General features: G+C 38.9%; 2 protein-coding genes across 5 annotated transcripts in view; one reads left to right on the top strand and one right to left on the bottom strand.

The window, feature by feature from the left end:
- LOC149537235 (uncharacterized) overlaps positions 1 to 12,308 on the bottom strand; it is a 103,850-nt gene that overhangs the window by 18,489 nt on the left and 73,053 nt on the right. The gene's annotated exons all lie outside the window — the stretch shown is intronic.
- On the top strand, positions 7,739 to 12,022 carry LOC149537236 (uncharacterized). The gene is made up of 3 exons (XM_089803612.1): positions 7,739 to 8,761; positions 8,919 to 9,211; positions 11,911 to 12,022. Exons 1-3 carry the CDS (start codon positions 7,970 to 7,972, stop codon positions 12,020 to 12,022), a joined length of 1,197 nt encoding a protein of 398 aa, XP_089659738.1. The 5' UTR covers positions 7,739 to 7,969.

The raw sequence follows: 12,308 nt of genomic DNA, 5'->3' as shown, positions 1-12,308 counted from the left end.
CAATCATTTTGAACATTCTCGTCCATGGCCAACGTTTGAAGTCGAAACAAATACTCATGACAATAACTTGCACTATGGACAAATTCAAATAGAGGAGTCAAACTTTGTTAAAATCCCATACTTTCTTATACCAATGCATAAACATATATACAACTGCTGTGGTCCATGATTCCCAATATAACTCAGTGTTCTAAATATCAATGTGAATGGTGACCAATCTTATGAACATCGGACGCTAAGTTTCTCATAACAGTATTTGTGTTCACTACAAGTAACATATGAGAATAAGCACTTTGGATCCACCTTACTTATTCCAAAGTTATGGATCGAGTTGAGATATTTATGTTGGCTAATATATAATCAAACTTGTCGCATGTAAATATTTTATCGAATCCTATTAGCCTTCAATCAAAGCTTAAATATTCCAACTGTAAGGAAGTCGAGTGCCTCAAGACCTAGAGGAACTATTCTGAAGACGATTTATTTCCTATTCTCGTTGCTACGAAGAAGCTTAGATATTGATTCTTTCTTCCTTTTATGATATTCCTGTAGATATCTGAGCACCTTGCTTTTTCCTCCAAAATTTAGATGATTCATACTTCCATTAAGCCCTTCTCCATCATATTCTTCCTTGGGCCAGAGCACATCACCAAATTTTATGACTGACATTTTCATAATAACATTTTTATTTGATAGGCGACATGTCTTTTGATAGTTTGATGACATTCATTTTTGAGGATCAACATTAGGCATAACACAAAGAATGAGACAATCCAATGTGAATCATTGACTCATCATAAATCCAATATAAGGTATTGTCAAATATGCCAAGTATAGAAACATTGCCAAGATTAGAATGAAAGTTTTCATGTCTCGAGCTCTACCTGTCCTTTGATTGATACTAAAAATGGATTATACGAATATATATTCATCTCTTGTCTTGACCATGTAAGCACTAATTTTTAGAAGGTTTATGATCCGATAACTTTGATTAGACATGCGAACCAACAAGTGTCTATTCGTCTCTTATTCTTTATGCTTTGCAATGATAACTACAATCTCCTTGTAATGTCCCCTTCTTTGCACTAGCCTTATGGCGCCTAGTTGGTCTATCTTTCCATCTGGATAGGCTAACGACATGTGATTTAGGATGCCAACTAGTCACAGAAGTTTGGGTTTCAATTGAAGAGATTTAAATGGGCAATCCCAAGGTTTAAGTCACTTTATTTTATTGAGTTGAAATATAAAATAATTTATTATTTAAAGTCACTTTAGGACAAAATGACTTAAGTGACTAAAAGACGAAATAGTCTTTTATCCCACATTGCTAAGATGTTTGTATCTCCTCACACTTCGAGGTTATTTAAGAAAGCTTTCGCCTTGGAATTGACACAACAAATATATGTCATTTTACAAATCCTAAAAGGTTGCTTAGATGTGACTGGATTTTTCGAAGGAAGAAACCCCTTAAGTGTAATAAACTCTGCTGGAATTGGGATAAAAATTTGTCTTGGGGCTAATAAGAATTCTGTCAAACAATTGCTATGTAAACATGTCCTCAAGCAATATTATTACTGAAACATCAATAAACTTATTTCCCCAAAATAATACCAATATGGAATAATGAAGCTTTCACAAAATAGTACTAAACTTTCATTCGAACTTTAACATCAAATCAAACAACCAATGTCTCAGACTTCTCTGCTGCTCACTACCTATGGATTTTCAATATTGAATAAATCATTGGCATATATATGTCTGGATGCAATATCGTTCAGTTACATTAAATATTTAAACACAAAATGCAGTGACAGATCAAAACCCTGGTACACCACGACTAGTCTAAGTTATTGGCTCGCAAAGAAGTGTTGTTGTAGAAGCTCACGCACCAATGAGGTCGAAGTAGTCATGTCAAACCCAAACATGTGGACTGTCGCATCTCAACTAGAAGACTAACTACTGCAAATGAAAACCTTACTACTACTACTGCAATCTTCAGATGTTCTCCGTGTCTCTAAGTAAGTCACCCACACACCATATTCATTCCAAACTTAAGCCGCCCAAATACTGGTCTACGGCACTGGCACCTCTTCTTCTTGTTACTCCTAAGACCACTGGAGATATATGACCTGCAAAACCTTTGTATTACGACTATGTATTCTCCTCCACTTCGGCAGTCAAGATACTACGTCCTACACTTGCTCTTCCTTTTTCACATGCCTGATGGTGAATATATACTTCTCGGTAGGCAAGTAGAATTCGGATTTCACTGTCCACAATTATCTTTCTTTTGCAAAGTCGATTTCAAGAGCAGTCAAAGGCTATGTCCAACTACTCAATGCCTTAGGGATTTCGTCCTTTGGCAATCCAGTCGCAAGCAACCATTCAAGATTTTTATATTATCATATATTCGTTGTGTCTTTCCCATGACGGAGTCTCCTATAACCTCGAAGTGAGGGAAAAGTGTTGGAATAACAGATGTGGGATAAAACACCAATTTCGTCTTCTAGTCACTTAAGTCACTTTATAAAGAGAATGCCTTATTAAAACATAAAGTACTTTAATACATTAAATGATGAACTTAAGACAAAACTTCCCTTGTGATTGGCAAGCATCCATGCTAGTAATGTCATTAATCTATCCAGATGTGGAGATAGATTAACCAGGCGCCAAAAGAACTAGCGCAAAAGAGGGGACATGACAATCCTCCCTTCCCAAGATTGCTTGCCCTCAAGCAATCTCAATGTTGGACGCTGTAAAATAGACTCACCTTCCCAAGTGGTGTCTTCATACGGTAAATCCTTCCAGCGGACTAGATATTTTCTTGCAGATCTGTTTTGTAGCTTCTTTTCCCTGGTCTCAATCACCTCTATCGACTCCAATACAAGTCTACCCTCCTCGTCAAGTGAAGGCAAGCCCTCTAACAATACAACTTGTTGATCAATGGCCTTCTTGAGGCATGAGATGTGAAACACATTGTGGATTCGATTGTCACCAAGTAAATCCAACTCGTAAGCAACCTCACCAACCTTCTTGGTGATGCAATAAGGTCCGTAAAATCTAGGCTTAAGCTTTTCTGACCCACTTTTCTTTAGGGAGCTCTGTCTGTATGGCTAGAGACGAAGATAAACCATGTCACCTATCTCGAAGCTCCGCTCAGTATGATGTCTATCAACATATAACTTTTGTTGGTTCTACGCCTTATGAATATTATATCTAAGAGATCTGAGAATATCCTGTTGATCCAGAACCCAATCTTTTGCTAAGGGAGCCCTGCTGTCCTGTAAAGCCAAATCAATGAAAGAGAGAGATTTGTAGCCATAAAAAGCACGGAAAGAAGTCATCCGAATGGACATATGCTATGTGGAGTTATAACAACACTCCTCCAAATACAACAATTTAACCCAAGCTCTTTGCCGACCTGCAATGTAGTTTCTCAAATACCCTTCCACCCATTTATTCACTATTTTGGTTTGACCATCCATCTGCGAGTGATAGCTAGTACTGGGTGTCAACTTTGTACCTGCCAATCTAAAAAACCTCTTGCCAAAAGGTGCTGAGATACCTGTTGTCTCTATCACTCACGATAGTCCTGGGTAATCCATGAAGATGAAAAACCTCTCAAAAGAACAACTCCGCCACTTGAGAGGCTGACCAGTCCACTGCAATAGCAAAGAAGTGCGCGAACTTAGTCAATCTGTCTACCACCACAAAAATGCAGTCCTTGCCCTGGACCCTCAACAACCCTGTAATAAAATCTATGGAGATACTCTCCCACCTCTGAGCTGGAATAGGGAGAGGTTGAAGTAAATCTGCTAGGAAGCCCTATTGTAACTTGTTCCGCTAACAAGTCTGGCACTCTCTAACATGCTGCAATACATCGTCTTCAAGCCCCTTCCAAGAGAATCTCTCTCTAATCTGCCTATAGGTTTTGAAAAAACCTGTGTGACCTGTTGAAGGTGCATCATGTATAGTGTGCATAATATTCATTTTAAGTTTAGATTCTGGTACTAGGTAGATTTTATCCTTATAATATATGATATCATTCATTACCTTGTATGATCATCCTGAAGTAGACCATCCATAATTTGACGAGCGTGAGTATTTTTAGAACACTCAACTAAGAATTGGGACCTCCAATCTGCTGAAATCTTGGAAATGGCACAGCACTCCATCACTGGGGGTCTCCTCGAAAGTGCATCAGCAACTATATTATTTTTACCCTTGACATATTCAATGTCAAAATCATATGCTTGAACCTTGCTGACCCATTTTTGTTGTCTTTCATTCAACTCCTATTCCAAAAAGTAAAGCAGGCTGTTATGATCAGTCTTTACTGTGAACTTATTGCCTACCAAGTACTATCTAAACTCGGCTAAAGCGTGCATTATGGCCAACATTTCCTTATCATAAGTAGAATATAACAGTTCTCTACCCCTAAGTTTCCTACTCTCAAAAGCTATGGGATGTCGTCCCTACATCAAAACCGCCCTGATTCCACTCCTTGAAGCATTGCACTCCAAAACAAAGGTTCTAGAAAAATCAGGAAGTGCCAAAACCAGGCGCGTGCTCATCACCTACTTCAATCTATCAAAGACTACTTCTGAATCCTCTGTCCATCTAAATGCCCCTTTCCGTGTCAGATCGATAAGGGGGGCTGCTACCAGGGAAAAACCTTTAGCGAATTGCCTATAATAAGAACAAAGGCCAAGAAAGCCTCACAACTCAGATACATCTCTCGGTGGTGGCCAATCAAGGATTGTCTGTATCTTTTCCTAATGTACCTTAACTCCCTCTACACCAATCACGTGATCCAAATAAAGAATATCAGTTAGTCCAAATTTGCACTTAGACTCCTTTTCAAATAAAGAGTGTTCTTCCATGAGGCTAAGGATCTCATCTAAGTGTTGCAAATGTTCCTCCCAAGTCCTACTAAAGATCAAGATGTCATCCAAGAAGACCAGCACACTCTTTTGTAGTTGCTTTTTAAAGATGTGTTTCATGCATGATTAAAAAGTAGCTAGTATGTTAGTGAGCCCAAATGGCATCACCAAAAGCTCATAGTATTCGTAGTAGCATCTGAAAGCTGTCTTATGCACATCTCTCGGACACGTATATGATGGTATCCCGATCGAAGATCTATCTTCGAGAAATATACAGCCCCATGAAGCTCATCCAATAACTCAGCAGTGCAAAGAATCGGATACCTGTTTTTAATGGTCCTCTTATTAAAGGTGCAGTAATCAATACACATCCAAAGAGTGTCATCCTTCTTTTTAAACAACACCACTAAGGAGGCAAAAGGACTGTAGTTAGGCCTGATAAGTCCCATATCTAGCAGTTCCTTAATCGTCTTCTCTATCTCTTCCTTGTAATGCCTGGGGTGACGATAAGAAGCGGTAATGACAGGTTTGGCGCCCTCCTCTAGCTCAATTATATGCTCAAACCCTCTATCTGGTGGAATACCTGGGGGTAAATCCTCAAATACCCTCCTATGTTTGTCAAGCACCGTCTGGATGTCACAATGGTACTGTTGTCCTGTATCCTATATTTCCTTAAAAGAGATGAAACAATATGTCGCCCACTCGATATCATCGTGCCTCAAAATGGCTTCCATCCTGTGAGTTGTTATCAACCTAGGCTCCCCTTCTGGCATAGCCTTGAGGACCACCTGGAAGAACTCCAACTGCATCTTTTCATGGTCAACCGTATATCTACCTATGGTTTGTAACCACTATCTCCCCAACATGGCATCCAGTCCATCTAAATCCACCACATAAAAATCTGCCTCAAGAAGGAAATCATCAAAATGAATCGAAAGTCCTGACACCTTCCCTGTGCATCTCAATCTCTCACCTCCTGCCACCTTAACCTCAAACTCAGGTATGTCATCAATCTATAAATTCCTCTCGGTAACCCATCGTGAGCTTGTGAAGTTATGTGAGGCAATTGTATCCAAGAAATATATAATACGTTGTCCCCTAACAATTTCTTTCAAATGAAAGGGGTGTCCTGTGGGATCGCTAGAAAGTGATGCTATGATAAGAGGCTGCCCCTGGGTACCTACCTTCTTCTTCCCTCTTGGTAGTCGATCCTCATTCTCCTCATCACTGCCCTTAACCTTGTTACCCATCTCTAATAGCCCGCAATATTTCCCTTACTTCCCTGTCCTGTTCAATTTCATTATGTGCCATTTGAATGTTGTTTACCTATGCTGCCTATTCAAAATTATCAACCTGTTTAGTTGATTCAGTTTGTTCACCTGTTCCAAAAATCAATTCCTCATCCACTGTATAGCTATCTTCAATATCAATTTGTTTAGAAGACCCTACTTGTTCCGATTGGAGGTGGCTGAAATTATAAAGTTTTTTCTTCATACCCCACTATCATTTTACTTCCTATTTAACCCACAAGATGGCAAGAATTGTGGCTCTGATACCACTGTAATAAAATCTGCTAGAATTGGGATAAAAATTTGTTTTGGGGCTAATAAGAATTTCATCAAACAGTTGCTACGTAAACAAGTCCTCAAGCAATATTATTACTAAATCACCAACAAACTTATTTCCCCAAAATAATACCAATATGAAATAATGAAGCTTTCAAAAAACTGTACAAAACTTTCATTCGAAGTTTAAAATCAAACTAAACAACCAACGTCTTAGACTTATCCTCTACTGCTCACTACCTATGGATTTTCAATATTGAATAAATCATTGGCATACATGAGTCTGGATGCAATATGGTTCAATCGCATTAAATATTCAAAACACAAAATGCAGTGGCCGATAAAAAACTTGGTACAACATGACTAGTCTAAGTTATTGGCTCGAGGAGAAGCGCTATTGTAGAAGCTCATGCACCAATGAGGTCATAGTAGTCATGTCGAACCCAAACACGTGGATTGCCACGTCTCAACTAGAAGACTGACTACTGCAAATGAACACCTTATTTCTTAAGTTACACGGGTACCCCTCCCCCCCCTCCGGACCTCGAACTGGTTCGAACTGGTTCGAGATTCGGGTCCGGTTCGACCACGGTTCGCCCAGGGTTCGATTTTCGAATCCTGGTTCGAACCATGGTTCGAACCCGGGCGGACCAATCTGGGAAAATCGAACCAAGTTCGAACCCAGCCAAGAACCCGCCCACGGACGCGAAATTAAAGTTATTTATTTGCATTTTTTAATAATTTTTGGGGTCCACGTACCCTAAAAAGTTGTTATGAATTGGTTTTTTGCTCTCTCATAGTCATTTGTTGTTTCTAAATAGGTTGTTTTGCCTTGAAGGAGAGCACATAAGTTTTTGAGCAAGCATCCGGTTGTGCAAGGAGGAGTTTGAAGATTGACTTGTTGGTGTTCTTGAAGTGTTTGTGCATCATTTATACACATTTGCAAAACTTGCAATGGCTGGAAAAGGACCAAGAGGTAAGATCTTATTCCATTTACTATTGTTTTGTTCTAGTTTTTCCATTTTTTTTTCATTTCTCTTTCAATCTTCATATGTTCTAAGTTCTTGAATCTTTTCCATTATTTCAAAATTCGTCATTTTCTTGCATATAGATTATGAACATATATCTAATTAGTAATTTATTGCCATAGGGAAAGGTTCGAAAGTAATGTCATCTACCTCTTCATCAATAGGCAATACCGAACAAAGAATGGAAACCAACTCTGATTCTCCTCTATGGAAGTATGTAGACATTATAAAACCCATTCCAAGAGGTGGTGCATTCCGTTGGAGATGTCGAGGATGTGATGTAGAAAGAAATAGTTCTTATTATCGTGTGGTAGGCCATCTATGTGGTTATACTGGAAGAGGAGTCAAGAAATGCCCTGGCAAAAATAGTGTCCCTATACCAAATCACACCGTGTTAAAATATATTGAAGAGCATGAGGCAGCAGAAGAGAGAGAAGGACACAGGGCAATAGAACTCGGTAGTAGTAGCAATAAAAGTAAAAAAGCTAAGGGAATGCAGCCCCCCTCAGATGTTATTGTACAAGACCATCCCTTCTTCAATACTACAATGGACACTGACACTGAATCTGTCCCCATTGTACACAAAAGAAAGGGGCCAATAGAAACTTCTTTTCAAAACAAGGCTCGGGATATTGCTGACATTAAGGTGGGAAGATGCCTCTATGCAAATGGGTTGTCTTTTAATGTTGTCCGCTCTCCGTTTTGGAAGGACATGTTGAGGGGTGCCAATGAAGCTCCAAAAGGGTATTGTGGCCCCGGTTATGAGAAAGTGTGCACCACCTTGTTGGATGATGAGGTCCAACGGGTTGAAAATCAATTGAAGCCCATAAGGGACTCATGGGTTGAGACAGGGGTGACAATTGTTTCAGATGGCTGGAAGGATTCTAGGAACCGTCCCTTGATCAATGTCCTTGCCGTGTCCCCTAAAGGGGCAATGTTTTTGAAAGCGGTGGATTGTGAGGGCAAAGTAAAAGATGGGCCATTTATTGCTGATATCTTAATTGAGGCCATTGAACAAGTGGGTGCAAGAAACGTTGTCCAAGTCATAACGGACAACGCAAAGAATTGTAGAGCAGCAGGTTTGTTGGTTGAATCACGATATCCACATATCTTTTGGACACCTTGTGCAGTCCATTCACTCAATCTTATGCTACAAAAGATTGGGAACCAAATTGAGTGGATCAAAACAGTGTATGAAGAGGCTGAGGACATACAAATGTTTGTCACAAACCACCACATGACTCAATCTCTTTTCAGGAACTACTCAAAATTGGAGCTATTGAAGGTAAATGAACTTGAACTCAAATTAGTAATTTAATTTTTAATATTTGACAATTTTTTACTTTTCATATTTTACTTGTGCAATTGCCAATGTGTATACTTTTCTTAGTTTTCTAAAATATGTATCTAATAGTTGTTTTTTGCTCTAATTTATGTCACAGGTTGCTGAGACCCGTTTTGCATCACATATAATCGTCTTAAGACGACTTGTGCAAGTGAAAGATGCACTTCAAGGTATGGTAATCAGCAACAATTGGGGTGTATGGAAGCAAAAGAACACTGAAAGGGCAAACAAAATAAAGGATAGGCTATTGGCTGACTCATGGTGGGAACGTGTGGAATATCTCCTTAAGATCACCGAGCCCATTATGAGCATGCTTAGGTACACTGACATGGATAGGCCTTGCCTTGGAGAGATCTATGATGGCATAGACTCAATGATTGAGAAGATCAGGCAAGTGATAAATGAGCAGGAGCAAGATCCGCAAGAGACCTTTTTCAAACAAGTGCAAAAAATTATTGATGAAAGATGGAACAAAATGACCACTCCATTACATTTGCTTGCCTATGCCTTGACCCCCAAATACTATAGCTCACAATATTGTGATCTACCAGGAAGGTTGCCACCATACAGAGATATGGAAGTGTCTGACGGGTACCAGGCAGCATTTAAAAGAATATTTCCTGATGATGATATAAGAGATGTAATCATGGATGAGTTCATAGCATTTGTCAATGCTACAAGTCTAAGTAATGATGCTCTTCGTCATCGGTTCAAGAAGCATGCTCGTGGTTGGTGGTACCTCCATGGCCAAAAATTCCGAACATTGCAGCCCCTTGCAATCAAAGTTATATCACAAGTAAGTTTTATTTTTTTTTAAATTAGCTCACTTTATCTTCAAAAGAATTTTTTAATAAGATTGAATTAATTCCTTTTTAATTGCCTACCCTATGTTATCTTTATAGGTTGCTAGTTCTTTTGCATCAGAAAGAAATTGGAGCACCTATTCTTTCATCCACTCGGTGAAGCGCAATAGGTTGCAATCAAAAAAAGCCGAGAACCTGGTATTTGTGCATAACAACTTGCGCCTTCTTTCACACAAGAGTCAAGAATACAAAGAAGGGGAGACAAAGAAGTGGGATGTAGATGCAGAGATTGCGGACTTGGATGCTTCCACTGCTGCGCTTACAATTGATGATTTTGATAACTTTGATGCCAATATCATTGTTGATTCTGCTGCTGATCCCATTGGCCTTGGTGCAAGTAATAGCATAGGCGAAGAAGGAGGAGATGAAGAAGAAGATGAATATGAAGAAGATGAAGATGAAGAATGAAGAACTTAGAACTAAAAATTCAGAATTTTAATAGATTTTCATTCTATTAGTTACTGTTAAACATTGAACGTGAAACAATGACACTTGAACTTGATATTTTAAATGTTTTGAATCTTTCATCTTTGATGTTGAAGTTGATTGAATTATGTTACTATATGATGGTATGCTCACCATGATACATTGATATGTTATTGTTTATGCTATTTTAAAGTTTTAAATGTGTTTATGGTACTATGCTACATTCTAATTTTAACTCATGCTTCATAAAAATGTATATATATATATATACAATGACACTTGAACTTAATATTTTAAATGTTTTGAATCTTTCATCTTTGATGTTGAAGTTGATTGAATTATGTTACTATATGATGGTATGCTCACCATGATACATTGATATGTTATTGTTTATGCTGTTTTGAAGTTTTAAATGTGTTTATGGTACTATGCTACATTCTAATTTTAACTCATGCTTCATAAAAAAAAAAAATATATATATATATATATATATATATATATATATATATATATATATATATATATATTTATAATTTTTACATGTTTTTGTACTAACGAACCCAAACGAACCCAAACCCCTTTCCAAAATTTCGTCGAACCAGCGAACCGGTTCTCGAACCCGAACCCGGAACCGAACCACGAACCGGCAACTTAGCTTATTTCCTTGTTGTTGAGATCACTACTACTACCGTAGTCTTCAGATGTTCTCTATGTCTCTAGGTAAGTCATCCGCACACCATATTCATTCCAAACGTAAGCCACCCAAATACTGGTCTACGGCACGGGCACCTCTTCTTCTTGTTACAAGACAGACCACTGGAGAAATATGACCCGCAAAACCTCTGTATTACGACAGTGTACTCTCCTCCACTTTGGTAGTCAAGATACTACATCCTGCACTTGCTCTTCCTTTTTCACGTGCCTGATGGTGAATACCGACTTCTCGGCAAGCTAGTAGAATTCGGATTTGACTATCCACAATTATCTTTCTTTTGCAAAGTTGATTCCAAGAGCAGCTAGGGGCTACATCCCACTACTCAATGCCTTAGGGATTTCGTCCTTTGGCAATCCACTCGCAAGCACCCATTGAGGATTTTTATATTATCATATATTCGTTGTGTCTTTCCCAAGACAGAGTCTCTTACTTATAACCTCGAAGTGAGGGAAAAGTGTCAGAATAAGAGATGCGGGATAAAACACCAATTTCGTCTTCTAGTCACTTAAGTCACTTTATAAAGTGAATGCCTTATTAAAACATGAAGTAACTTTATTAAAGTACTTTAATACATTAAATGACAAACTTCAGACAAAACTTCCCTTGTGACTAGCAGGCATCCTTATTGGTAATGCCATTAATCTATCCAAATGTGGAGATAGATTAACCAAGCGCCAAAAGAACTAGTGCGAAAGAGGGGACATGAGAAAAAGTGTGAGACTAGACGCAAACCTAGTGCCTCACGGTTTACTAACAGATTGGAGTTTGATTTGGTATTTGGAGGTTAGGCAAGAAGTTGGAATTACTAAATATCAGGGAGAGAATCTGGTCGGTGGTTGGTATTAGCTTCTACAGAATAGCAGTTTGAAGTTGGTCGGCATTCTAGGAGGTTGGCATTCCCATGCTGAAGGTTTTGATGAAGTTTATGTAAGTGTAATCTTCACCCTCTTAGATTTACACATTGGCAGCGTGCTTTCCCTTCAGAAGTGTTCACGGGATAGTGAGATTCAGACAACCAGCGTAGCACACTTCAACAGTGAATGACTTGCACGTGAATATCATCGTTTTCTCGGAGTTGGTTGCAGAGTGTGGTTAACAGGAACAGTAGCAGCATTGTGGGAGCTACAGAACAGTGGATGTTTTGACAGTTGGAGAAATGAGACTACGGCTGGAGGTGATCACGGGGAGAGTTTCTAAATGTTCACGGCATCTGTGATTGGTAGCTGCATTGGTACTATTTCCCTCCACAGCCTGAGTTGGCCCCTTCATCAGCACGGGTTGGCAGAATAAAACCCAGTAGCGGGTGGCGGATTGGTTGAGGGCCTCGAGTGGTAACAGGCTGAGAATTACTGCATACTTAAGCTCTCCTAACGGCATCCATCATTATTTCGGGTCTGTTCATCTTATATCCATTTTGCATCATTTATATTGCTTATTTGCTAATGTTGTAAAGACTGTCTTTCAATCTCAGCGTGTAGCTTAA

The sequence above is a fragment of the Cupressus sempervirens genome, chromosome 10, assembly GCF_028749045.1.
Source record: "Cupressus sempervirens isolate cs-2001-9-10 chromosome 10, ASM2874904v1, whole genome shotgun sequence".
NCBI classification, from domain to species: Eukaryota; Viridiplantae; Streptophyta; class Pinopsida; order Cupressales; family Cupressaceae; genus Cupressus; species Cupressus sempervirens.
Note: the sequence above shows the minus strand (reverse complement) of the source record. Positions and strands in the feature narration are given on the sequence as shown.